The 22,536-nt window shown below is 52.4% G+C and overlaps 1 protein-coding gene across 2 annotated transcripts in view; it reads left to right on the forward strand.

The window, feature by feature from the left end:
- Nucleotides 1-18,674, forward strand: part of LOC140393031 (interferon-induced protein with tetratricopeptide repeats 5-like) — a 104,338-nt gene extending 85,664 nt beyond the window's left edge. The window contains exons 1-2 of one of the 2 annotated variants that reach the window (XM_072478975.1): nucleotides 11,564-11,695; nucleotides 16,803-18,674. In XM_072478975.1, coding sequence (XP_072335076.1) covers nucleotides 11,691-11,695; nucleotides 16,803-18,279 — 1,482 coding nt within the window. In that variant the 5' untranslated portion in view covers nucleotides 11,564-11,690 and the 3' untranslated portion in view covers nucleotides 18,280-18,674. Of the gene's footprint in view, nucleotides 1-11,563; nucleotides 11,696-16,802 lie in introns of those variants that run through there. The other variant, XM_072478974.1, reaches the window with a different exon arrangement.
- The last annotated feature ends 3,862 nt before the right edge of the window (nucleotides 18,675-22,536 follow it).

Raw genomic sequence — 22,536 nt, forward strand, 5'->3', positions numbered from 1 at the left:
TGAGCCGATCACATGAGCCACCAGGCTCACCCCTTTAAAGGGGCTGCGCCACCACATCCCTCTCTCCTTAATTCCCTTCTTACATTTTGCACAATAACTATGCACAGGTTCTATATATATACCACTCTCTTCAGGTATCTGAGGTGTCGGTGGCTTGAGATTGGGCCAGGCTCCATAAATTTAATTTTATGAGCCTGGTGGGCAGGGTCAAGGTCGATCTATTGAGGTGGGACAGCCTCCCCCTATCATTGGCAGGCCGGGTGCAGTCGGTAAAAATGAATGTTTTGCCGCGGTTTTTACCTTTATTCAAGTTTACCAGTCTTTTTGCCAAAAGCATTTTTTATGGGGGTGGAACGGTTGATTTTCTCATTTGTCTGGGCAGGCAAGGATGCGAGGATTCGGAAAACGGTGCTTCAGAGAGGGCGACGGTCAGGGGGTTTGGCTCTGCCAAATCTGATGTATTATTATTGGACGGCAAACGCCGAGAAGATGCGGGGTTGGGGTACGGAGCCAGTGACAATGTGGGTGAGGATGGAGGCAGGCTCTTGTAAGAGGTCGGGGTTGCAGGCGCTGGCCACAGCGCCGCTCCTATTTGCCCCAGGGAAATATTCGGATAGTCCGGTGGTGGTGGCCACACTGAAGATAAGGAGACAGTTTCGGCAACATTTTAAGTTAGGGACGGGGTCGAAGTTGATCCCGATCCGAGAGAATCATTTGTTTGAGCTGGCGAGATTGGATGCTAGGTTCCAGGGTTGGGAGAAACGGTGGGTGGTTGAAATGAAGGACTTATTTTTGGGAGGGTTGTTCATGAACTTTGAGGAGTTGACGGACTCCAGAAAGGTGGCCTTTAGGTGTAGGCAGGTGCGGGACTTTGCAAGGAAGGTTTCCCCGATGTTTCCGGTGACACTACCCTCCTCGTTGTTGGAGAGGGTGTTGGTAATGGGGTTGGGGGGTGTCATTTTAGCGATCTATGGGAGGATTCTGGAGGAGGATAGGGCGTCGTTGGAGAGGGTTAAGTCCAAGTGGGTGGAGGAGCTGGGGGTGGCGCTGGAGGAGGGTGTGTGATGCGGGGTGTTGCGGAGGGTGAATTCCTCAATCTTGTGTGCGCGACTAGGGTTAATTCAATTAAAGGTGGTGCACAGGGCGCACCTGACGAGGTCGAGGATGAGCAGGTTGTTTGAAGGGGTGGAGGACACTTGTGAGAGGTGTGGGAAGAGTCCGGCCAGCCATGTACTTATGTTCTGGTTCTGTCTGAAGTTGGAGATGTTTTGGGGTTCTATCTTCAGCACCATGTCACCGATCGTGCACTTGGATTTGGATTTGAAGCCCAGTTCCCTGGGAGTCAGACCTGCCGAAGCTGCAGATGGGGGTGGGGGCTGATGGTTTAGCTTTCGCCTCACTGATTGCTCACAAGTGGGTCCTGTTAGAGTGGAGGTCAGCGCCTCCACCCTGTGCGTTAATGTGGCTGCGGGCCTCATGGCGTTTCTGTATCTTGCGAAGGTTAAGTTCACCTTGAGGGGGGGCGATAAGAGATGGGGTCTGTTTATTCTTCACTTTAAAGAGTTGGCCACCATCAGCTGCTAAAGGAGGAGGGGGGGGGGGGGGTGTTGGGAGGGAGGCGGGGGCTTTTTTTGTTATCGAGTCACATATCTATTGGTTGGGAGAGTGGTGAGGGGGTTCCTTCTGTTGTTCTTTTTGAGTTGTGTTGTTTTGTTTTATGTGTAAAATGTTAAAATATTAAAAACAGAATAAAAATATTTTCAAAACAAAATTTTAAGTTTGAGCTCCCTCACGAAAGCGAATTGAAGGTCTTCTCCCCCAGAACTGTCACTGAGGCGCCAGTGTCAACGTTTAGTTTGAAGGGTTCACCATTCACACTTAGCAAGATTTCAATGGGGGCTGTCTTGTTTACCTGGACTACATTCAGGCAGTACATCATGTACTCCTCCTCAGAGCTCTTCTCCACTTGCTTCAGTGACGGTGTGGTCTGCTGTTGCTTTTTTTGCCTTGGCACGGTCTGGCTTGCTTGGCAAAGTGTTTGAATATGGTCTCTACGAATACAACAGAAACACACAAACCCTTGACAATGGCAATTCCCCACATTGATAGCAGTCCACCTGTGTCTTAGGTTGATGACCTGCCCTTATCCCAGTCCTCTGACTTTGGTCAGGTCCCGAGGATGATGTCTAGTTCTCTGCTGTGCCTGTTGAGCCTGCCACACTCCTTGTGGCCGTACTGTCCCATACTTGATTCACTTCCCCTTGGGCCAGGCTTTGGACCTCAGTGCCACATTTCTGGGCACACACCATCTGTCACCTGAGCTATCTCAATCACTTTTCCAAACATAATGGTAGTTTCAACCAGTCGGGTATTTTTGGATGTTGACATTATGGATTTCTCTAAGTAAATGATCGCGCAGCATGCCGATAAGTGCGTTTCCGAACTCGCAGTGATCAGTGAGCTGGCGAAGCTTGTCTATGAAGTTTGAGTTGGGGTCTTCAGGGTCCCTTTTGTACTGCTGGAGGATGACCGAAAGCCTGGGGTTAAAATGTTCCTTCACCAACTTGGCTAACTGGTCAAAGGTCTTTGAATCAGGTGTTTCCGGGATGTGAGGTTCCTCATCAAATTACACCTTTGTGGCCAGCAAACTGTCAAAAATATCACTTTCTGCTTCTCTTCGCCTGTGATCTTGTTCGCGATGAGGAAATAGCGGAGTTGTTTGGTGCACTGGTTCCAATCTTCAGCCCGTTAGTCAAACGGGTAGAATTTACCGATAATTGCCGTTTTTACTCACGGTTTGGGTATCACTGTTGATGGTTCCCAACTACCATTGTTTTTTCTTCTCTTTTTCCATAAGCTCATTCCTTTCCCCCTTGGATCACGAAGAACTGTAGGCTGCGATTGAATCCTTTGCGTCATTACCAATATGGAGGCTCGACACTGTCGTGTTAGGTACACTGGTCTAACACTGGCTGCAACTGGATGCAGCTTAGATCAGAAAGATACTCCAGACCTTGAAGTTAGTTCAATCAGGTTTATTGAACTAATAGCCCAGTTAGCACAGTTCTCTGTGAGTTTGACTCTCTGCTAACTTAAGTGTGGTTACTCTGTCTGACTGAACCAGACTAGCTCTGAGTCACGTAGTGGAGGTGTAAGATTGTAACAAAACCCTTGACTGACTCTCTAGATGTTCATCGGTGGAAAGAGGCGGAGTGTGAGTGCCTCGTGTCTTTTATAGTCAGGTCCTACCCCTGAGTGTCCTGCCTGCTTATTGGTCATGACCTGTTTTCTGTGTCCATTTGCTGCTTGTCTGCATATCATGATGTGTATGTCCGCATATCATGACAGAGACAACAATCTAGAGGCTTCCTGTTGTAACAGAGAGATTTATTAATGAAAGGCGAAGGTTGATATTTATATAGGCACAGAACACAAAAGGACTGGTCTTAGCTCTCTGGCTCCTGAGTTCACATTTCCCAGGGCCCGGTTCTCAGGGTATCTGGTCACATGTCAGGGACATGTAAATCCAGGATACAGACACATGTCAGGGCCGTGTAAATCCAGGGGATACGGTCACCGGTCAGGGACGTGTAAATCCAGAGTATATGGTTGTGGTATTATCAGGTATTACAACACCCAAGAGGCCGAAGACCATTGGTTAAACTCACCGCCACCCCCCTATCCTAGGGCCACGTCCGACCCACGGGCGCGGCCATCTTGCCCCTCAGACACCACGCTGGACGGATGTGTGCCGCCATTTTGTCCATCCACGCCGCCATTTTGTCCATCCGCGTCGCCATTTTGTCCATCCCCGACCACCATGTGCGATCCATGGGAATCGCCATCTTGGATGGGGCCCCAGGCCCCCAGCACGGCCGACTACATGCTCCCCGATCACAACCCGCACCTGCTCCATCTGGCCTCGGTGACGCTGGACCAAAATCGACCTCGGACACTCGCATCTGCAACGACAACGGTGTTCATCAATGGCCACGAGACGTTTTGCCTGATCGACTCTGGGAGCACGGAGAGCTTTATACACCCCGACACGGTAAGGCGCTGTTCACTTGTTACCCACCCTGTAAACCAAAGAATCTCCCTGGCCTCCGGGTCACACTCGGTGGAGATAAAGGGGTTCTGCATAGCAGGCCTCACTGTCCAAGGCAGGCAATTCAACAATTTCCGCCTTTATATCCTGCCGCACCTCTGCGAGGCTACACTCCTGGGGTTGGACTTCCAATGCCTGACCTTCAAATTCGGTGGCCATATACCTCCCCTTACTGTCTGCGGTCTCGCGACCCTTAAGGTCGACCCGCCTTCCCTGTTTGCGAACCCCACCCCGGATTGAAAACCCGTCGCCACCAGGAGCAGACGGTACAGTGCCCAGGACCGGACCTTCATCAGGTCAGAGGTCCAAAGGCTACTGAGGGAAGGGATCATTGAAGCTAGCAACAGTCCCTGGAGAGCTCAAGTCGTGGTGGTGAAGACCGGGGAGAAACATAGGATGGTAATTGACTACAGTCAGACCATCAACAGGTTTACGCAGCTGGATGTGTACCCTCTCCCCCGCATATCCGACCTGGTGAACAGGATCGCGCAATACAAGGTCTTCTCCACGGTGGATCTCAAGTCCGCTTACCACCAGCTGCCCCTCTGCACTAGTGACCGCAAGTACACTGCCTTCGAAGCAGATGGGCGGCTCTACCAATTTTTAAGAGTTCCCTTTGGTGTCACTAATGGGGTCTCGGTCTTCCAACGTGAGATGGACCGAATGGTTGACCGATACGGCTTACGTGCAACGTTATCGTATCTGGATAACGTCACCATCTGCGGCCATGACCATCAGGACCACGACACCAACCTCCGGAAATTTCTCCAGACCGCGAAAATCCTTAACTTAACGTATAAGAAGGATAAATGTGTATTTAGCACCGACCACCTAGCCATCCTCGGCTACGTAGTGCAAAGTGGAGTTATAGGCCCCGACCCTGAATGCATGCGCCCCCTTATGGAGTTCCCCCTCCCTCACTGCCCCAAGGCCCTGAAGCGCTGCCTCGAGTTTTTCAGTTATTACGCACAGTGGGTCCCCAACTATGCAGACAAAGCTCGACCCCTAATCCAGTCCACAACCTTCCCCCTGTCGACGGAGGCCCGCCAGGCCTTCTGCCGCATCAAAGCAGACATTGCAAAGGCCACGATGCGCGCCATCGACGAGTCCCTCCCCTTCCAGGTCGAGAACGATGCGTCCGACGTAGCTCTGGCCGCCACCCTCAACCAAGCGGGCAGACCCGTGGCCTTCTTCTCCCGTACCCTCCATGCTTCAGAAATCCGCCACTCCTCAGTCGAAAAGGAGGCCCAGGCCATAGTAGAAGCTGTGCGACATTGGAGGCATTACCTGGCCGGCCGGAGATTCACTCTCCTCACTGACCAACGGTTGGTGGAGTTCATGTTTGATAATGCACAGCGGGGCAAGATAAAGAATGACAAGATCTTACGGTGGAGGATAGAACGCTCCACCTACAACTACGAGATCTTTTACCGTCCTGGGAAGCTAAACGAGCCTTCCGATGCCCTGTCCTGCCGCACGTGTGCTACCGCACAAGTGGACCGCCTCCGAGCCCTCCAAGAGGACCTCTGCCACCCGGGGGTCACTCGTTTTTTTCCACTTCATTAAGACCCACAACCTGCCCTACTCCATCGAGGAGGTCAGGACAGTCACCAGGGACTGCCAAATCTGCGCAGAGTGCAAACCGCACTTCTACCGGCCAGAGAGGGCGCACCTGATAAAGGCTTCCCGTCCCTCTGAACGCCTCAGCGTGGACTTCAAAGGCCCCCTCCCCTCCACTAACCGCAACACGCACTTCTTGAATGTGATTGATGAGTACTCCCGGTTCCCATTCGTCATCCCCTGCCCCGACATGACCGCAAACACCGTCATCAAGGCCCTCCAGGGTATCTTTACACTGTTCGGGTTCCCCGAGTACAGACACAGTGATAGGGGGTCCTCCTTTATGAGTGACGAACTGCGTCAATTCCTGCTCAGCAAGGGCATCGCCTCAAGCAGGACGACCAGTTACAACCCCCGGGGAAACGGGCAGGTAGAGAGGGAGAACGGAACGGTCAGGAAGACCGTTCTACTGGCCCTACGTTCCAGGAATCTCCCAGTCTCCCGCTGGCAATAAGTCCTCGCGGAGGCCCTCCACGCCATCCGGGCGCTGCTCTGTACAACCACCAATGAGACACCTGATGAACGACTCCTTGTCTTCCCTAGGAAGTCCTCTTCCAGGACCTCACTCCCAACCAGGCTAGCGACACCCGGACCCATCCTGCTTCGGAAGCAGGTGCACAAGTCAGACCCGTTGGTCGAGAGGGTCCACCTGCTGCACGCTAACCCCCAGTACGCCTACGTGGCGTTCCCTGACGGCCAGCAAGATGCAGTCTCCCTCCGGGACCTGGCGCCCGCCGGAACCCCACGCGCACCCGAACCATTACACCCGCCCCCCCCCCCCCCACCGACGCCCCCTACAGGCGCCCCCTCTCGGCCCAACCGTTGGCCCCACCAGCGCCGTCTAGGGGTGACGAAGCTGCCATGCAGACCGACGCCACGCTCCTGGAGCCGCAGACATCCGGAACCCCACCAGAATCACCACCGAAGCCCAGACGATCCAGGAGGACAACCAAGCCACCCGACCGACTGATTTTTTTCACTGTAACTATAACCGTAAACGTACACTGAATGTATATATCTTCCACGCTTGTAAAATATTCTCGACAACTCTGTAAAGAGGTATCATGGTACCTCCATATCTGATCATACCATGTAGATGCAATTGTAACCACTGGCCACCACCCCCGCTGGACTCTTTTTTTTAACAGGGGGTGAATGTGGTATTATCAGGTATTACAGTACCCAAGAGGCCGAAGACCATTGGTTAAACCTAGGAGTTTGCCATTGGCTGTTGGTACGGAGCTCCGGCTTGATGGGCGGGGTATAAGAACCGGTGCCATCCCAGCAGCCCTCACTTTCTGTACCGAAGCTGCTGGGGAACAGTTCTAGTCGATTAAAGCCTTCAGTTATGTTACAACCTCGTGTTTGAGTTTAGTTGATCGTCCATCAATGGTCCCAGGTCAGGGACATGTAAATCCAGGGGATACAGACACATGTCAGGGCCGTGCAATCCAGTGGATAAGGTCACATGTCAGGAATGCATAATCCAGGGGATATGGTCACATAACAGCCATGTGTAATCCAGGGATATGGTCACATGTCATGGACGTATAATTCATGAGATACAGTCACATGTCAGGGAAGTTATTCCAGATGGATACGGTGACATGTCCGAGACGTGAAATCCAGTGGGTACAGGAATTCTCCTCAGGGCAGAGATATCCTTTACTTTTAAAAAAATATTTAGAGTACCCAATTATATTTTTTTCTAATTAATCAGCAATTTAGCATGGCCAATCCACCTAATCTGAACATCTTTGGGTTGTGGGGGTGAAACCCATGCAGACATGCGGAGAATGTGCAAACTCCACATGGACAGTAACCCAGGGCCGGGATTCAAACCAGGTCCGCAGCGCCGCAGTCCCAGTGCAAATCACTGCACCACATGCCGCCCCGAGATATCCATTTCCATTATTAATCTGGTGCTGGATTCTCCGATTCTGGGGCTATGTCCCCATGCCGGCGTGGAAACAGTGGCATCTTACGCCAGGAAAACTGGTGCAAAATGGCCACCGATTTACCATTTTGCTGGGGGCTAGCAGGACGGCAGCGTCGAGCACCCGGCTCCAGCTGCCGATATGCCCCGGAGAATTGCTGGGTCTGTGGCTGCGCATGCGCACGGCGGCAGCCTCTCACGGCCTCGCCGTGCTCCATGGCGGAGGCCGCTCGTGGATTCGGCCCGCAAAATAGTGACCACCTTCGGCCGGCTCGCCACAGTGCCCCCACCGGACAGAGGATCGGTGCGGGGCGGCGCTGACCTTCTGTTCGTAAGACCAGACAATTGGACAATCCAGCCCCATGTCCAATTTGCCAGAGTCGGGATTGCCATTCCAAAGGCTGACAAGCTGCAGCCGCAAATCAGCACTCCCCACACACATTCATTGCAGCAAAAAAAGATGGCAGCATTGGGATGGCATCCCAGTTTGCGGACGTAGAGCTCAAGGCCCTGCTGGACACCATGGAGGAGAAACGGGCTAGCCTGTACCCCGGGTTGGGAAAGAGGCTGCCAGCCGCCGCCGTACACCAGTCCCAGGTGCAGGTTGCAGAGGTTACAAGGGGCCCACCCCAGGGATCGGCCAGCAGTGCCGTAAAAAGCTGCACCATCTCCTCAGGGCGGCCAGGGTGAGTTGCGGGACTGTGACTCTGGCACTAACCCCCATACCACACACCCGTAACGCTCCTCCCCACCCAGATTGCGACCGAGCCCCACCCGCCGGCAATGTGCACGCACCCCACCCTTCACCACATGTCAGCACCCATATTGGCCACCATGGCCGGGTGCCCTGGCCACAAAGGGCCCAGCTACCCACCCTCTGTGATGCACTTTGCCCATTCAGTCTCCTCCCGAACCCCTCCCCTCTCCATTTGGTGGGCACGGAGACAGGGCAGTTGCTGAGGTGGAGGTCGGCATCGGGTGAACAAGTGAGCCCCCACTGAGTTGTGGTTCCTCATGGTATGACCCCCACAGCACCCCTTCATCACCCCTTCACCAACCCTTCAACATCCCACAACACCACTTCATCACCCCTTCACCCCCACACCACCCCCTCACCACCCCCTCACCACCCTACACCATTCCCTCACCACCCCCTCACCACCCCCTCAACCACCCCACACCATTCCCTCACCACCCCCTCACCACCCCCTCAACCACCCCACACCATTCCCACACCACCCCACACCATTGCCTCACCACCCCCTCACCACCCCCACCCCACCCCACACCATTCCCTCACCACCCCCTCACCGCCCCCACACCACCCCACACCATTCCCTCACCACCCCCTCACCACCCCCACCCCACCCCACACCATTCCCTCACCACCCCCTCACCACCCCCACACCACCCCACACCATTCCCTCACCACCCCTACACCACCCCACACCATTCCCACACCACCCCCTCACCACCCCCACCCCACCCCACACCATTCCCTCACCACCCCCACACCATTCCCACACCATTCCCACCCCAACCCACACCATTCCCTCACCACCCCCACACCATTCCCACACCATTCCCACCCCACCCCACACCATTCCCTCACCACCCCCACACCACCCCCTCACCAACCCCACCCCACCCCACACCATTCCCTCACCACCCCCACACCACCCCCTCACCACCCCCACCCCACCCCACACCATTCCCTCACCACCCCCACACCACCCCCTCACCACCCCCACCCCACCCCACACCATTCCCTCACCACCCCCACACCATTCCCACACCATTCCCACACCACCACACACCATTCCCTCACCACCCCCACACCACCCCCACACCATTCCCACCCCACCCCACACCATTCCCACACCACCCCCACCCCACCCCACACCATTCCCTCACCACCCCCACACCATTCCCACACCATTCCCACCCCACCCCACACCATTCCCTCACCACCCCCACACCACCCCCTCACCACCCCCACCCCACCCCACACCATTCCCTCACCACCCCCTCACCACCCCCACCCCACCCCACACCATTCCCTCACCACCCCCACACCATTCCCACACCATTCCCACACCACCCCACACCATTCCCTCACCACCCCCACACCACCCCCACACCATTCCCACCCCACCCCACACCATTCCCTCACCACCCCCACACCACCCCTTCACCACCCCCACCCCACCCCACACCATTCCCTCACCACCCCCACACCATTCCCACACCATTCCCACACCACCCCACACCATTCCCTCACCACCCCCACACCACCCCCACACCATTCCCACACCATTCCCACACCATTCCCACCCCACCCCACACCATTCCCACACCACCCCCTCACCACCCCCACCCCACCCCACACCATTCCCTCACCACCCCCTCACCACCCCTACACCACCCCCTGACCACCCCACACCATTCCCTCACCAGCTTTAAGTTAATCGAGTGATACTCCTTTTGGTTAATGAAGACAGGCCCATCATGAGCTGGTGCTCGGAGGGCGACCTGCATCCCATTGATCACTCCCAGTACCTGGAGAATCCCGGGGAAGACGGTGAACCCCATTGCCGTCCTCGAATGACAGGCGCTGCCGGTACACACAAGACCTGATGCGGCGCCTCCTTCCCACCTCCTACTCGGCCTGTTGGATGGCCGGCTCTACATCTTCACCAGTTGGCCCCTGCTCCTCTGGGGCAGGCTCCTCTTATTCTGGGGAAGACTCCACTGCTGCAGGGTCCTCCTCGAGCAGCTGCTGCTTGTACAGCCTCAGTCCATCCCCCAGGGCTGCGGAGGCCAGGATGAAGGACACCATTCCTGGTTGAATTCTGATACCCATTGTCTACAGGGGGTGAATGGCAGGCATGTTAGCGTGGTGCACGTCCCCATGCCCAACTAGGTCCAACAGGCTACACGGTTGCCCAGCCGGCACTGCAGCCCCTGCCCTGCATGTCCCCTTCCCCCTCCTCCAACCCCAGCCCCAACCCCGGCCGTTCCCCCACCCTCCACCCCGCAACCCTGGCCACATCTGTGCCTGGCACCGCGGGGGCCTCTGGCTCCGGTACCCATCTCTGCTGACAGGCACTGGGCGCTGCTGGAAAGGGTACTGGTGGCGCACCCTACCCATGCCAATAGTACACTCCACAGCCCCCCATTCGGTTCCCTCCAGCAGGGATTAGGTTGGGCCGCGTGCTGCCCACTGGCGGTTGGGGTAGGCTGCAGTGGGTGGTTGGCAGGCAATCACCAGGGTGCACGGCAAGATTGATACCTTGCAGGTTGTGGCAATGGCAGTCTGTGCCTGCTCAACGCCACAGTACATTCCCTGGACATCCCTTTCACCCTTGCTGCTGCCCCCGGCCCTGGTTGATGCACCACCTCCCCACCCCACCAACCAGTCCTGCCAGTAGCAAGACAAGCAGCCTATGGTCGTGCTTCTGCATGTGTGCACAGCAGCACGGTAGCACAGTGATTAGCAATGTTCCTTCACAATGCCAGGGTCCCAGGTTCGATTCCTGCCTTGGGTTACTGTTTGTCTGTGTCTCTACGTTCTCGCCGTGTCTGCCTGGGTTTCCTCCGGGTGCTCCGGTTTCGTCCCACAAGTCCCGAAAGACATGCTGTTAGGTGAATTTGGAAATTCTGAATTCTCCCTCTGTGTACCCGAACAGGCGCCGGAATGTGGCGACTAAGGGCTTTTCACAGGAACTTCATTGCAGTGTTAATATAAGCCTACTTGTGACAATAAAGATCATTATTATTATATTCACTGACCTCGTTACGCTTGATCGCGAGTGTAACGAGGCTGGAGATCCTGCCCTTTGTTTCAGAACTACATTTTCCAGTTTCAATTTCAATTCTCATTGAGGAAATGATTTGAAGCAATTCACTACAGGAAAGCAAAACAGAGCTGGAAAACAACACAACCGATACTCTCCTCAATCAACTTCTCGAAGCTGAGTTAAAGCTGAAAAAGGAATTCAGAACATTTTTCATTTGATCAGCATTATGTGGTAAGATTCGCTGGAATTACTGTAGTCCGAAAATGTACCTGTAGACTGTTGAACAAGGAGCTGTTTTCAGGAATAAAATAGCAGACATTACAAAGCAGTTCAAACACTAGGACTGGGATTTGTTTTCTCTTTGTTCTGGGGGTATGAGCATTGCTGGCTGGGGCAGCATTGATTCCCCATCTCGAATTGCCCTTGAGAAGTTGGCGGTGAGCCCTGTGAACTGTGCAGTCTGTCTCATGTAGGTACACCCACAGTGCTGTTAGGAAGGGAGTACAGAGTTTTGACTTGAAAACAGTGAAGGAACAGCAGTACAGTTTCCAGTCAGAATGATGTGTATCGTTACTTGCCGCTTATCAGCTCTAGTCTGGATATTACCCAGGTCTTCCTGCGGGTGGGTACAGATTGTTTCAGTATCGCAGGAAATGCTGATTCCTTATCCTGAGGAATTAGAGAGTACACTGCTGCAGCAAGACTGGCGATGGGGCAGGTGACATGAGGCAAAATGATCTGGTTATGGTTCATATTAGGTACTAATTCAAATAAAAATTTAATTTTGTTTCGATTCAACATTGAATGTTCACAGTGGGGGTGGGGGGGGGGGGGAAGACAGGTGTAGTAGTTTGAACTGAAAGCAGAAACCCACCATGAACCCGGTGAGGGGTTAAGAATGACAGCGAGGATTGAGGGGGGAAGGGATAACATGAACAAGAGGCAGCTGGAGTAGAGAATGAGTTGGGATGTCCCGGGGGGATGAAGTGAGTCTCTGTGAATTGAACAGGAAGAGTATTGATGTGACATCTTACTACACTCCACAGGAATGTCCCAAAGTGTTACACAATCAGTGAATTATTTTGAAGTGAATTCACTGTTGTTTTGTGGGCAAATATGACAACTCAGATTTCATGATACCAACTTGTATTTATATAGCACCAATAATGTAATAAATAGGCCAAAGGCATTTTGCATGAATGTGATCAGAGAATAATAAATTCAAAGGAAAAGAAGGAAGTACTTGGAGGGTTGACAAAAATCTTTGGTAGTTTATATGTGGGGGTAATTGTTAATGTGGGCATTCAGGGATTTAGGGTTTCACTGGGTTAAAGTCTTGGGGTGAAATGGCGGATGGACAAGATCAGAGTGAGATGAATGCAGAGCTCTCAGATAATTATAGGGCTCAAGGTGATAGAAAGGTACGAGATCATGAAGGGACAGGACCACTCTGCTCCCACACCCCAGTTCAAAGCTCGCCCCGGATATTTGTTGCTTCTCTGCATAAATTTAGCACAAGGAACAGCATTAAGGTGAGACTTGGGAGTAGGTCCCACCTGAGAGAGCGGCCAGTCCGTCGGCCGGCCTGCAGCTCTGTAGACTCAGCAGTCTCTGGTTTGAGTGGAGCCAATGCTGGGACTACAGGCAGTCTCGCTGAGGAGGGGCCTACAGAGCAGAATGAGAAGGAAATGTACTGGGCAAAACCAATAGGAGATTGAGTACTTCAACCAGAGCTCCTCTTCATCTCATTGAGCATGGAGGTGATTGAGATTTACTGTACATTTTGTGAGTAGGTTAAATGTCCACCAGATGGTACATCAACCAGCAGAAAGGAGACACGTGTAAGCACAGACAAGGTTATGAAATAAATCCCTTTATTTTCCTGGGAGGTTTTTCTGAAATAACCTTTGTCTGACCAGAATTATCAGGGCATTGAGTCCCAGAGTCAGGAACAGCTCCTATTTAATAAAACTGGATGGAGGGCCTGGAAAATGGTTCAGTTAATCGAAGATAGATTTTGATGATTTTGTTTCTCTTACAGTAACACACAGAAAGATTTGTTGAAAGTGGAGCTTGATCAGCTTCAATGCCACTTCACGCGGGCTCCACAGAGAGATATCATTGACTTTGATGATATGAAGCAAAGATTGGAAGATTCAATTCAGACCGGTGTGACATATAAAGGCAGGTCTTACAACCACCTCGCTTTTGTAAACTGTCTGCAAGGAAACTGTGAGGAGGCGATTCAAAACTTAAAGCAAGCTGAAAAGATTCTGAGGGAGAATCAGGAAGATGAATTTGATGAAAGAATCATCGTCATCTATGGAAACTATGCCTGGGTGTGGTACCCTCAATAATGACGCTTAGAGTGTAAACGGTAAAGAAGGCTTTAATAGACTAAGAACAGCCGAGACGTGTGCGAACTGCTGCACAGCCCACAAGGCAGCCCCTTATATATGGCTCACAGATGGGCGGAGCCAGAGGCGGTGTGCCCAGCGTTCCAAGCCCGGTCTTAAAGGGGACATCACCTTACATGATGACAAGGCAGTAACCGTTCATCACATTCACCCCCTGTTTAAAAAAGAGTCCGGCGGGGGTGAAGTGCAATCATAGGTCCATCCGCCTCGGTGGCCGGATCGTCCTCATCGACCTCCTCAGTTCGGGCGGTGGTGCGGAGGGCACGGACTTCCCAGTTGAGGGTACAGCCGGGAGCACAGCGATCGGAGCTTCAGTCCGGGTCGGGGCAGGAGAACCAGGCGGTGCCAGCGCCAGCGGGGTGTGTAAAGGGGGGGTGCTAGGGGGGGCGCGCGGTAGGTGCTCACCAACGTGGGGGAGGGCCGGAAGGGTGTGTGTTGTAGGGGGCGCCGGGTCCTGCAGGGGAGCGGCGCGGAAAGGCGTCTGTAGTGGGGGATCCAGCGGGTGCCAGATCCCGGAGGGAAACCGTATCTTGCCTGCCGTCGGGGTACTCAACGGAGGCGTAACTGGGGTTGGCGTGGAGCAGTCGGACCTTTTCAACCAGAGGGTCCGTTTTATGGGTCCTCGTGTGCCTCCGGAGAAGAACAGGTCCCGGAGCCGTCAGCCAAGGTGGAAGCGAGACCCCGGAGGTAGACTTCCTGGGGAAGACAAACAATCGGTTATGAGGGGTCTCATTCGTGGCCGTGCAGTGGAGCGACCTAACAGAGTGTAGGGCATCGGGCAGGACCTCCTGCCAGCGGGTAGTTGGGAGACTTCTCGCCCGCAGGGCCAGAAGGACAGCCTTCCACACTGTCGCGTTCTCCCTCTCCACTTGCCCGTTTCCCCGTGGGTTATAACTGGTCGTTCTGCTCGAGGCGATGCCTTTGCTGAGCAGATACTGACGCAGTTTATCGCTCATGAACGATGTACCCTGGTCGCTGTGGATATAAGCGGGGAAACCGAACAGGGTGAAGATGCTGTGCAGTGCCTTAATCACGGTGGCTGAGGTCATTTCGGGGCAGGGAATGGCGAATGGGAAAGGGGAGAACTCAACGATAACAGTGAGGAAATAGGCATAACGATTGGTGGACGGGAGGGGCCCCTTGAAGTCCACGCTCAGTCGCTCGAAGGGACCCAAGGCCTTCACGAGCCGAACCTTGTCTGGCCGGTAGAAGTGCGGTTTGCACTCCGCACAGATCTGGCAGGCCCTGGTCATGGCCTTGACCTCCTTGGTTGAGTAAGGTAGGTTGCGGGACTTGATAAAGTGGACGAGCCGGGTAACCCCCGGGTGGCAGAGGTCATTGTGGATGGCTTGCAGGCGGTCCTCCTGCGCGTTGGCACATGTGCCACGGGACAGGGCATCTGGGGGCTCGTTGAGCTCCCTTGGACGATACTTGATATCGTACGTGTAGGTGGAGAGTTCGATCCTCCACCTCAATATTTTATCATTTTTTATTTTGCCCCGTTGCATGTTATCGAACATATAGAGGAAAAACATGCATTTTTCCTCGTTATAGGTCAGGTTAAGGGCTCGGGCGGTCTGGAGGAACTTTTCGAGGTTAGCGTCATGGTCCTGCTGGTCATGGCCGCAGATGGTGACATTGTCCAAGTACGGGTATGTAGCCCGCAAACCGTACTGGTCCACCATTTGGTCCATCGCCCTTTGAAAGACGGAGACCCCATTTGTGACACCGAAGGGGACCCTGAGGAAGTGGAAGAGCCGGCCGGCTGCTTCATAGGCAGTATAGGGGCGGTCTTTTGGTCGGATGGGGAGCTGATGGTAGGCGGATTTGAGGTTGACCGTGACAAAGACTCGGTATTGGGCGATCCGATTTACCATTTCCACGATGCGAGGAAGTGGGTACGCATCAAGCTGTGTGAATCGGTTTATGGTCTGGCTATAATCCACGACCATCCGTTTCTTCTCCCCGGACCGGACTACCACCACTTGCGCTCTCCAAGGGCTGTTGCTAGCCTCGATGCCCCCTCTCCCAGTAAACGCTGGACCTCTGACTTGATATAAGTCATATCTTGGGCACTGTAGCGCCGGCTCCTGGTGGCGACTGGCTTACAGTCAGGAGTGAGGTCCGCGAATAGCGAGGGGAGTGCGACTTTCAGTGTCGCAAGGCAGCATACCGCGAGGGGGGCAAGGGTCCGGCGAAATTCAGTGTCAGGCTGCACTGGAAATCCAGTCCGAGCAGCAGGGGGGCACAGAAATGAGGGAGGATATAAAATTTGAAACGGGTGTATTTGGCGCCCTGGATCGAGAGATCCGCAATACAGTACCCCTTGATTTGTACCGAGTGGGACCCAGATGCGAGGGCTATGGTTTGGGATGCAGGATGGGTGCGTAGGGAGCAGCGCCTTACCGTTTCAGGACGGATAAAGCTCTCCATGCTCCCGGAGTCGAAGAGGCATGCAGTGTCGCGCCCGTTGACCTGGACCTGAATCATAGAGTTCTGCAGGTGTTTTGGCCGAGTTTGGTCAAGGGTGATCGCACCCACTCGCGGGTAGTCCAAGTCCTCAGCCGAGTCGGACTCGTAAAATGGCCGCCGCCGTCGGTCGCACGTGTCGGGTCGAGAAGATGGCCACCGACAAGATGGCCGCTCCCATGATTCGCACGAGGCTGATGACGCGTCAGAAGGGGGCGTGTCGGGTCGGTGCGCAGCCGCATTGCGAGGCCTTCGGTCCTGAGAGCCAGATTTTCGGGCCGGCTGTTCTTTGTTTTTTTGGCCCCTGGGTCTGGCCAGGCAGACCCTCGCAAAATGTCCCTTCTTCCCGCAGTCGCAGGAACAGCTCTTAGATAATAAAACTGGATGGAGAGGTTGGAAAATGGTTCAGTTAGTCCGAGATCGATTTTGATTATTTTTTTTCTGTCTTGCAGTGACCAAGAGAAGGATTTGTTGAAAGTGAAGCTTGAACAGCTTCAATGTCACTTCACATGGGGGCCACAGAGAGACAACATTGACTTGGATGACATGAAGCAAAGATTAGAAGATTCAATTCAGACAAATGAGAAATATCAAGGCAGGTTTTACAACCAACTCGCTTTTGTAAATTGTCTGCAAGGAAACTGTGAGGAGGCGATTCAAAACTTAAAGGAAGCTGAAAAGATTCTGAGGGAGAATCATGAAGATGAATTTGATAAAAGAATCATCATCACCTATGGAAACTATGCCTGGGTATATTACCACATGGGACAACTGACAGAGGCTCAGTCCTACCTCGACAAACTGGAGAGGATCTGTAAACAATTTCCTGATGCCTCTCGGTACACATCAATGATACCTGAAGTATACGGGGAGAAGGGTAGATCACTGTTAAAGTCTTCTTCTCAATATTATGAAGAAGCAAAGGAATGTTTTCTAAAGGCTCTGGAGGAAGACCCAGATAATGTTGAATGGAATGAATGCTATGCGATTGTTCTGTCTCGTCTGGAAACATTTCCTGGAACCCCAGAGAATTGTGAACCCACTCAATCAATGAAGCAGTTTAGACGTGTGCTGGAGCTTGATCCAGATCATGGTGAAGCCATGGTGCTGTTAGCTCTAACACTACAACAGTCCAATCAAAGTGAAGAAGCGCTTGAATTAGTGGAAAACGCGTTGCAGGCATCCCCTAATCTCCCACATGTGCTTCGCTATGCAGCAAAATTTTACAGATTAAAAGAAGATCTAGACAAAGCTGTGGAGCTGTTGAAGAAAGGATTGGAAATGACCCCACACTCTACCTTTTTACACCATCAAATAGGTCTTTGTTACAGAAAGAAATTATTATCAGTGCACAAAAATCCACGTAGCAAAAGACTTGGTGATCCTGCTTTTCAACAGAGAGCTGAACTGATTGAACTGTGTAAGAATCATTTTAAAAAGGCTTTTGAACCTCGCCCATTAACATTTATTTGGGCACAGCTGGATTTTACCAGAATCTGTACATTAAATGAAGAATATGAAAATGTAGAGGAGATTTACAATAATCTCCTGAAATTAGGAAGTATACGTCCTGAAAACAAGCAGGCAATATGTTTGGAGGCTGGATTATTTGAACTGCAGGAGAAGAACTCAGAAGCAAACGCCATCATTCATTTCCTTGAAGGAATGAAAGTCGATTGTAACTCAAAGGAAAGGAAAAAGTGCCGTGATAACTTGAAGTCAATATCAGAAAGACAACTTCGCAGGAATCCAAGAAACAGCAAGGCCCATGGTGTTCTTGGCTTAATGCACCAACTGGATGGGGAGAAGCGTGAGGCTATTGAAAGCTTTGAAAAAGCCTTGGAGTTGGAACCTGACAATGAAGAATATCTAAGTGCTCTTTGTGAATTACGCCTTTCCATCTCGGACAACAATGACTTTCCCAACTAACACTGAGCCGATAGATGAATTAACACTCTCTAATCCCTAGATAGCTCCTGGTGTCCACTTCACTTATATTCTGCTTAGGTTTTTTTCAATGGTTCATGTTACACGTGTGTATAATTTTCAAATAATCTCATTGTAATTATTCTAAATCTCTGAATTTCATTCAGGAACATTGACCCCACTGATGAACTATATAAATCATATTTGTTTCTGTCTCCCAAGTGTTGTTGCTGAAAGAAGTAGAAGGAGGGAAGACTAAAGGGATAAAAATAGGTTAAAAGGGGTTAAAGAGAATAAAAAACAATGGCAGCAGTGTTGATTTTCTAAACAGTTGTATAATCAGAAGTGGAATGTTGAAATTGTCAATAAATTAAAGCATGGCTAAGATTTGATTTATAAAAGAAATATAAAAGAAGATGATTGTTTATTACTGTTATGTTTTTGTTGTTAGCCACAACGAGGAAAAGCAGGAGAGGTGCCACGCTCTAAGCTCAAAGTGCCAGGTTCACGAAGAGATGTTGCTTCTACAGGGTAAAATGGTTAACTCCAAAAGCCTGCACAAACACTCCACTGATATCACCACAGATTACATGATGTTCCATCAGCAGGCAGTATTATTTAAATATATAAGCCCCTGCCTCTTTACTCCTTTAGTGCAAAACACTTGGGGAGTTTACAGGCGGATTTCTCCGTTGGCTGACACTGAAATCATGAAACGTGATTGGGCGGAGAATCGGATCCCATGTCGAAATCCACGGCAGGCACCGATTTGACTCCAAATTGCAATTCTCCATCACCTTGACAGCGGCGTTAATGTGGACCGGAACGCACATACGTAAACTCGGTTTAGATATGATTAGCAGGCCCAACCCAGTACCTCCGGGGCCTCCGTGGTTCTCTTCCTCCGATGGGCCAAATTCCCGATGGAGCGGTTCACTTGGGCTTTTAAAAATTGTGGCACCGTCGCCGTGCCTGATGAGAGAGACAGAGAGGAGGTAGGACACAGGGAGGCCTGACCGTAGGCTGCTGGGGCGGACACTGGCCAGGCTGGCTGGGGGAGGGGGCCCCGACTGGGTCGGGAGGAGGGAGGGTGACCAGAGAATGGGTGGTGTGGCCGGTGTGGACCCTTCCCATGGGACTGGGGTGGTGTCCAGTCACGGACTGCCTCTGCTGCTCCCTGCAAGGTAGCTATCTTGCTGCGGGTGCCACTGACCACCCACCTTGGCCCCTGATTCTACAAAGTGACACCGGCCATACGGGTGCACCCACCCCTGCACCCCACCCTCTGCCAAATGCCGCCATCCATGGCCCACTCAAGTGTGGGGTGATGTTGGGGGTGGGAGGGACATTGACACACATGGCATGGAGAACCGCAAATCAGCAGGGTCTCACTTCCTTGCCCATGGCCAACCTCCACCCTGGAGACCTCCCTTTCCTCCAGGCCGCCATCCAGGGCCCTCTGTTCTGCCATGGTGAGGTGCCACAGATCCGATGGTACCCTTATAGTTTTCTCCCGCTACTGGCGGTTATGAGCGGCCTTCTCCTGGGGGGTGGAAACAGAAGATGACAGTGTTTGACAGTCTGACACATGCAGCCCAGTTGTTGGGTAGCTGGTGGCCTCAGTGGCCACGGCACCCAGCCATGGCGGCCGGTATGTGTGCATGGTGGGCTGGGGAGGTTACGGGTGTGTGCAACATGGGTTACTGCCAGGGGCACCATGTTGCCGACTCACCATTGCCGTCCTGAGGACGTTGTGCAGTTTTTTAGGCTCTGCTGGCCGGTCCGGATGCTGTTGCTCACAGCGCTGACCGTGTCTGCCACCTGCGCCCAGGCATGGCGGACGGTGACAGCTGGCAGCCTCCTTCCTGGGCCGGGGTACAGGGTGAACCGCCTCTCTTCCACCGCATCCAGGAGGGTCTCCAGCTTGCCACCCGTGTAACGGGGTGCCACTCTCCTCGCTGCCATCTTGTTGGCTGGGATGGTGTGTGTGTGTGGATTGAAGTGCTCACAACCAACTTTTCAGCCTCCCGAGTGTAAAGCTCTGAATCCTGCACCGTTTCTCATTGGAACCGATTGTGTTCCAGGTGGTGCTGGTGGTCGCCCCCTAACAGTAGCTGAATCGGTCCAGATTTGGCGACAGTTTTGCTGTCGTGGAACTCCACAAATCCTGTGCTGGCATCAACACTTAGTCTCAGAAACGGAGAGTCCCACCGCCGTTCACTCGCTGGAGCTGAATTGCACCAGTTATACGATCCCCTTGCTGTCCTAATGGAGGATGCAATTCAGTGTTCCAGGGAATCCTGCTATTGGTCAACTTGAATGGACAGCCCGACAGCGAGTCCCTGTGAGGGGTCACCCCACACCCGCCACCACAAATTAGTCCTGACCCCACCTCCACTGCACAGTAGACTCCACCCCCGGATTGCTTGGGTGCCCCTCCTCTACCCCCAAGTACAGGGGTGACCCGACCCACCGCCCCAGGATCCCTCTAATAGTGGTGCACCCCCCGGAACCCCTGTAATGGGAGACCCCCCCAGGGACCACTGTAATAGGGGGATCCCCTGCAGGGACCCCTGTAATAGAGATATCTCCCCAGCATCTCCTGTATTTGGCGGACACATCCCAGGGACCCCCGCCGAAAGGAACCCCCTCCAATGACCGCCCCAGACACAGACCCCCCTTCCCGAGCAAAGGGACCCCTGTCTGGAAGCTAGAGAGCAGTCTAGACAGGGCAGTGGGAAACGTCATAGCTGTAATATTTACCTTGTCGCTCCACGTGTCCATTCCTCGAAGGAGAGTAGCTGTACCTGCGTCTGATACACACCGATCCATTAGCTGCAAGCCATTCATATCTTTGGAACAGTGCTCTGTGATTGACAGCTTGTAAAAACAATCTGCAGCTTTGATCCATTCATACCATTCCACGCTTCAGTGGCCCAAGTGGTGAAACCCCAATGTTTGTAAACATTGACCACATCTAAGAGAGGTAAGTGCAGTGAAATCACACGCATGAGTGATTGGAATGAGTGCCTGGAAAAATTGCATTGGCAGATCTGCACATTAGAGCGAGATAGTTAGTCTCACTCTAAAATGCAGCTCTCCTGACCTACCGAGACTTTGGGATCTAACCCCTTTGCCTTGGAGTTCTTAGGCAAGCCTTGGTGAGTACTGGTCCCCACAAATAGGGAACAGATGGAACAGCACTTGGTGGGGGGTGGTGTCTCCCAGGTGTCAGCCTGGTACTGCAAGATTGGCATTGCCAAGGTGCCAGGCTGGCATTTTTCCCATGCCAGGATTGGGCCCAGAAGTGCCCGACTGGTGCGAGGGAGCCCCGAGGACCCCATTGTTGGTGAGCTGGGGCTTTGGTGGTGGGGGCCTGGGGGTCACGCTGGTGGGGGGTCGAGAGATCTGCATTTAAAAATGACATCCTGATTTCCTTCTACACTGGGGAATTCTGGCAAGCGGAGCTCCTCAGTGCAGGAAACGGGACTAAGGCAGCCTCGGCGGAACATTTCCCACTGAAGCCCCAGATTGCAACAAAGTTCTGATCAATAGCGTGGTCTTTCTCGGCGCTACAAGCGCAAAATGTGCTTTACACGGGACTCTTTTTCAATTCGGGTCGATCGCGCCCAATATCTCCTTGTGAGTTGAACCAAATACTGGTTTATTTCTCATGGTGGCTCCTTCAACCTCTGTGTAAGCACTATTCAAGAAGAGAGTCATTATACATTCCTAATAATAATGATGATAGAATGCACCTGTTTCCAATCAATAGAGCTGTTTTTGAAGGAAAGCAAAAAATATTGAACACACTATCCTTCCACAGATCTGTGCTGGACTTAAACAGCACGACAACTATCTAATATTTCTGCATTCCAACCCACTGACTCATTGGTATTTCCTGCCTGTCAGCATCTGTACCTGTCCCTGTTTTCATTCCTTTCTCTATAACATAGTGCACGGTAAGTAAGTTATTTATCCATGACTAAAATAAACTAACATCATCCATGGAGAATCATCACCAAAGCTGTCTCTGAGTTTTCAAACAATTTAAAAATGATTCCAGAACAGAATTAAAATTACCTCGAGAATTTATTTTTACATCGCTAACATTCCATTAGCCTCTGACTATTTTCTTTAGCTGTCCACTACTGTTAGTGCTTTCTGTACATGGATTTAAAAAAAATATTCTGATCTATCTTTCATGGTCGATGATCCCATGTTTCTCCACTCTTCACCTGCCAGTTTTATCCACTCACT

This window comes from Scyliorhinus torazame, chromosome 16 (genome assembly GCF_047496885.1).
Source record: "Scyliorhinus torazame isolate Kashiwa2021f chromosome 16, sScyTor2.1, whole genome shotgun sequence".
NCBI classification, from domain to species: Eukaryota; Metazoa; Chordata; class Chondrichthyes; order Carcharhiniformes; family Scyliorhinidae; genus Scyliorhinus; species Scyliorhinus torazame.